The 5,517-nt window shown below is 62.6% G+C and overlaps 2 protein-coding genes across 2 annotated transcripts; both read right to left on the bottom strand.

Annotated features, from left to right (window-relative positions):
• Positions 1–208: 208 nt before the first annotated feature.
• On the bottom strand, positions 209–3,491 carry MNEG_13373 (Glucose-6-phosphate/phosphate translocator 1, chloroplast precursor, putative; the record flags this gene model as incomplete). The annotated part of the gene is made up of 8 exons (XM_014038156.1): positions 209–421; positions 780–939; positions 1,179–1,270; positions 1,498–1,576; positions 1,797–1,863; positions 2,069–2,157; positions 2,500–2,572; positions 3,401–3,491. The coding sequence occupies 8 exons, from the start codon at positions 3,489–3,491 to the stop codon at positions 209–211; spliced, it is 864 nt and encodes a 287-aa protein (XP_013893610.1).
• Positions 3,492–3,909: 418 nt separating this feature from the next.
• On the bottom strand, positions 3,910–5,089 carry MNEG_13372 (hypothetical protein; the record flags this gene model as incomplete). Its single annotated transcript, XM_014038155.1, has 3 exons — positions 3,910–4,014; positions 4,473–4,802; positions 5,063–5,089. 3 exons carry the CDS (start codon positions 5,087–5,089, stop codon positions 3,910–3,912), a joined length of 462 nt encoding a protein of 153 aa, XP_013893609.1.
• Positions 5,090–5,517: the final 428 nt, after the last annotated feature.

Below are 5,517 nucleotides of genomic sequence, written 5' to 3'. Positions count from 1 at the left end.
CACACACACGCGCACGCACGCACACAAGCACGCGCACGCCAGCGAGCTTGCATGGATGGCAACTTTCACATTGAGATGACGCCCGGAAACGCTGCTCTCGCAACCACGCCCATTCTCCAGAATGCGCGCGAGCGCGAGTGGCCAGCGCAACCTCGGGATGTGCATACTGCGACAGCCCCTCCTCATTTGTCCTTCTCCAGCTTTGAACTCAGAAAAGCAAAGGACATCTCACCATGTTGTAGAGGTGGTAGAAGACGCCCCCGACAGCCAGCAGCTGGATCAGCGCGCCGCGCCCCAGCTTGGCGACCGCCGCGTCCCACGCGCCCGCCCACACGTGGCCCTCCGCAACCACCGCGGCGGGGGCGCAGTAGAGCAGCGACACGATGGAGATGAGGCCGAACAGGTTGATGCCGTCGAAGTGCTGCAGGAGGGGGGTTGGTGGATGGAGGTCGTGACGGTCAATGGTACCACATGGGTGATCGAGGATGCAAGATGAAAACGGGTTGGAATGGAAGCAGCAGTGGCTTGTACGGGGCGAGGCCCAAGCAATGCGGAGCGGCTGGCCGAGTTTGGGGTTGGCGCCGCCGCTGCATGCGTCGCTCAGAAGGCCCGCGTTTGGCGGCTCTTTGCCCAAACTGGGTCCCCCGCAACCCGCAATTGCCAGCACATGCACAACCATCGCCGCAACGCGGCACCGCGTTATCAAGGGCGCACGCACAACCCCCAGCTGCTGATCAAAGCCCTTTCAATCAGGGCAGCCTCACAGTCCCCACACCCACCTTGTAATCGTTGAGGCTCTTCTTCGAGTAGATGTTGCGCAGCACCATCCCCACGTTTGATATCATCGCATTGTTGAAGCCGCCCCAGCTGAAAGACACCTCCTTCATCGCGCTCAGGCTGCAGCCCGCCACGATCGGCAGCAGGCTGCCCCAGACGTACCTGGGTGCAGGATGTGCGGCGGCGGCGGCGGCGGTGGCGGGGGCAGTGGGGGATGTCGTGGGTTGAGGGACCGGCATTGGATGCAAGACCGCGCGCCGCACGCCCGAGGCACATACGGCGATCAGCGGCGCGACCGTGAGCGATTGCTGCCGCCCGCCCGTACGGCCCAAACGCCTGAACGCCCTGGCTGTGGCAGGCCCCCGCGCAGCGCCACCGTGCCAGGCGGGGTGTGAGCCCACCAGGGGTACACAATGCCCAGCAGCGGCCAGGAGAGGATGACGCTGAACACCGGCTCCGCAGACTTCACGATGTGCGCAAAGCTCACGGCCACCTGGGCGGCACGGCGCCGGGGTGGTGCGCGCCGCAAAGGGGGAGGGGATGTCTCTGAGCAGAGGAAGGGGCGTGTGCGCTTCTGCTCCCCCACCGACCGCGTCCGGTCGCCCCCGCACGAGCTGACACGGCAGGCGCGTTGGCGAGCCCTGTTGAGCAGTTTCGCCCCCTTGGAGCGTCAGCAGCAAGCGAGGCATGCGTCGGCCCACCGCGCGCCCAGCCGGGCACCTGGGAGAAGCTGACGCAGGCTGACACGTGGCCGACCGTGTGGAACAGGCCCACTGGCAGCATCGCGATCAGGAACTCCCTGGAAATCAGATGGGGTGGGGTGGTATGTCATGTCAACAAAGAGAAGAGAGAGGGGGCCAGCCGATCCAAGCCTTTGGCGAGGCAGGCTGGCAGCAGACAGATGGGAGCGAGGAGATACAGGCCAGGATGGATATGGCAGGTGAGGGGAGGGGCGCCGCTGCGCCTGATGCCGTTGCAATCAAGAGCGAGGGACTACCCCGCGGGTCCCAGGGCTTCACCTGGACACCTGGGGCGCTGGCTGCAGCTTTGTCACCCAGAGGCCCACCATGAACAGCCCGCTGGCCGCTGCAGAGCACGCAAGGTCGGCGGCACGTTGTGGTGCAAACAGCGGTGCCATGGGACAGCAGCTGCAAGCCCAACCCGACGAGACAGGTGTCGAGCCAGTTCCGGAAGTTGTGCAGCTGCTGCAATGGCGGAGAGCGCTGCCCTCGTCCATGCGCTGGGTCGCAGGGCCGGCCACACCTCGCCACCCTGCACCCGGCCCTCTCACCCAGCTGCAGCGTCGAGATGAGCCAGGGGCAGGGGAACGCGTTCAGGGTGCTCTTGTTCAGGATGTTGAATATAATGTTGAAGGCATACCTTGACAAAAGTTTGGGAGGGGCGGAAGGGCGGGGGATGACAGAGGGACGACGCATGGGCCTGCGGGCGGCGGTGCCAGGGACTGCGGGATTCCTGCAGCGCTGCTAGCAGCCACGGGGCTGCCGCTAAGGGTCGCCATCCGTGCGTTGGCTGTAGGCAGTGGATATCGAGGCGCATGCGGTGTCCGTGCCATCCCGGCGCCAGTAGCCGAGTTACCACCAACCACCCTGACTCCTGGCCTTGCAAAGTATCTTGATTGATACAATATCACATGGCACGATACGGAATGTGCAGCTGCTTGTGTGCTGTCCAACCTGGTATGAGGACGATGTGGATTCTCACCAGAGAAGGATGTAGGTTGGCACCTTCAGGTTGAAGGGTGCCGGCGAGTCGCCAGGCTGTGCAGCGGCCGCATCTGAAGCAGCAGCAGCGATGATGCTGCCGCGCACGCTACCGCTGCACTGATGCTGCTGCCGCTCATACAAGCATGCCTGCAATAATATATATTGGATTGCATGTGGTGGCGTTGGATATGTGCATGCTTGGTTGAGCTACAGTACAGATCACTGAGCCACGCCCTCACCTGCGGCAGGGCCCCCGAAGGGGATTTTAGGGCCACCAGAAGTGGATTGCGTGTGATATCTGGCTTTTGTATGCCGTATATAGCGCAGGCCCGGGCCCTGCCTGCCATCACGCGTTGCTGCATAGCTGCCTGCATGGTGGTGCTTAAATAAAACAGATGATACACTAGCGCATATTTGCCGCATGGGGGTACCGTACTCTGGGCTCCAGGGCCTCCAACTCACAATTCAACTGCGAACTGCTAGGAAGACTGTGCCAACTGATGAGAGTCACCTGGTGCCAATGCGCCACGATGTGCGAAGTGGCACTATGAATTATAAATAGAATGGAATCAGGGCTGTTTTGTGATATGAGTCCCAGTGGAACGGGTACGGGCAGGGATACTCCACTCGTTTTGTGCACTCCGCTGCTTGCCGGACACTTGTTCCTTTGATCCCCGGTGAGACGGTGACGGCCGACTACGACTCCAAGGTAGTTGAGGTATACTTCTACTGTACAAACCACGTGCATGGTGGGTGTGGGACGTGTTGTGGGAGAACAGAGAGGAGTGCAGAAATACGGCACAATTACTGAAGGCTTGTGACAAAGAGCTGGGTGTTTGAACTTTGGAGGTGAGAACTCCTCAGCGCAACCAGGCAGCTTTAACAAAGAATACACGCACCCCTTTGCCTGTCCTGGTCAAGACCGCTGACCAGCGCAGCCAGGCCCGATTTTTGCTGCCCAGCACGCAGCCAGCATCTGCCTTCTTCCATGACAGTTGTGTGGAGCTGCTGAAATCAACAGCCACACTCAAACAGCTGCCCAACACGGCCGCCCCACAGTAAAAGATGATATCATCCGCTGCAGTGTTGCGCGCAGCGTAGACTTCTTGGCTCTGAGCCACACGCAATCTCTTTTTTCTGAAAGAGAGAAAGGGACCACACTAACGCATCACATGGCCGAAGGGCGACCTCGCAGGTGTGCTTTGGCCTAGCCCCTGGAAGGCAAACACGCATGCACAGGACCCTCCAAGCCTGCGCAACGTGTTCTGTCCACGGAGTCATTGTTACATGAGGCTGCCCCGCCTTTGGAGACGACGCGATTGTGACCCATCAGAACTAAGGCCACAGCCCCGCAACTGCGCAACGACGAGCCCCGCCCTGCCGGGCCAACAGGGCCGGCGCGCGCGGCTCACGGCACGCCCGCCTCCTCGGCCGCCTTGCGCAGCACCGAGGGCGGGGCGCTGAGCAACGCGGGCCGCTTCACAACAGCCAGGCGGGCGTCTTCTACATCAGCCTGGGGGTGGAGATGGGGGGTGGATTGTGTTATGATGAGTAGATTGTCAATGTTGGATGCATTTGTGTGCCCCAATGAGGGTTGCACGCACGAACACAAGACTTGTTGGGGTCGGCACTTGGCAGGGGTGGGCGACGTTGCAGCTTGAGCATATGGAACAGGAGGCTAGGGGGTGCAGGGCGGGAACGGTTTCAAGGGAATATGTTTGCGGGTGCCCACAGCTTGAGGATATGGTTTGTGTTGCGAATCGTCGCTGCAAACACACTTCAGGGACGCGCATTCAGGAGCACGGGGAGCTCAAGAGTGCGCCTATGTGAAATCAAGAGCACGACGCACACACTTCCCGTAGGGTGCAGGACCTTGGGTTTGTTGTGGGTGATGCACCACATGGCATCACAGCACACGGGGAATCCCACGCACAACCACTCCTTCACATCGACGTGCACAGCGGCATGCACCTTGAGCGCCGCCGCCAGCGCCTCGAGCCGCGCACGCATGACCTGCGGCGGCAGCAGCAGCAGCGACGGCTGCTGCGCCGCCATCGCGGCCGCCTCGGGCGCCGGGACGCCGACGATGCGCCCGAGGTTGGCGATCTGGGCCTCAATCAGATCTGGCGGCTCCAGCAGCACGGCGGGCGCGCGCGCGGCGGCCGCGGCGGCCGCGTCGGCGGACGGCAGGCTCAGGGCGCGTCCAAGGGACGCGAGGCGGCGCTCGACCAGCGGCTTTGGCAGGAGGGTGAGGAGGTTGGGCTGCCGCGCCACAATCGCATGGGCCCGCTGGGGCGAGAGCTGCGGCAAAAAGGGGCGACGGCGAGGATGAGGCGGTTCACAAAGCGGCAGCGGGGGAGCCGCTCCAGCCGCACGTGACACGTGGGAAGCAGGCGCGTACGGATTGTGTGCGAGTGCCATTTCAATGGCGGCCCACCATTGACGGAACAAACCGCGCAGCGCTTTGGCCAAGCCAGCCTCAAGCGTGACCCAGCAAACACCACCCGCCCAGCAAACCCCCAGGGGAGTCGCCCCCGCCCCCCGCGATGAGTCGCCCCCACCTTTAATCGCTCCATAAGGAAGTCCATCCGCCCCCGCAGCTCTGCAGGCCTAAAAGCCAGCAGCCCGGGCTCGCGCGCGACCAGCTCTCGCGTGGAGGGCTGCGACAGCTGCAGCAGCGCGCCGACGGTCTTTAGGCGCAGCCTGAGCGCGGCGGGCAAGGCGGGGGTATTTGGGAGACTGAGGTTTTTTGTCGGGTCCGGGCTTGGCCGTAGTGTGTATGTGTGCATGTGTGTGTGCGCATGTGTGTGTATGTGCGTGTGTGCAGGATCAGCCGCCATGGCGGAGGTATATCACGCATTTGAGGGGGTGAAGATTTCAGGTGGGAGGCGCTCTGGCCTGCAGGGTGATGCGGCGTTCTGCCTGGGCATCACTGCCATGCCGGGGCCGCCAAACGACGGCAACCTGCCCTCCCGATGCCTCTGCTGGGCAGCGACCACAATACACTCGCTTGGGC

This window comes from Monoraphidium neglectum (genome assembly GCF_000611645.1).
Source record: "Monoraphidium neglectum strain SAG 48.87 unplaced genomic scaffold scaffold03784, whole genome shotgun sequence".
Taxonomy (NCBI): domain Eukaryota; kingdom Viridiplantae; phylum Chlorophyta; class Chlorophyceae; order Sphaeropleales; family Selenastraceae; genus Monoraphidium; species Monoraphidium neglectum.
The sequence above is the reverse complement of the archived record's forward strand: the minus strand, read 5'-3'. Positions and strand labels throughout refer to the sequence as shown.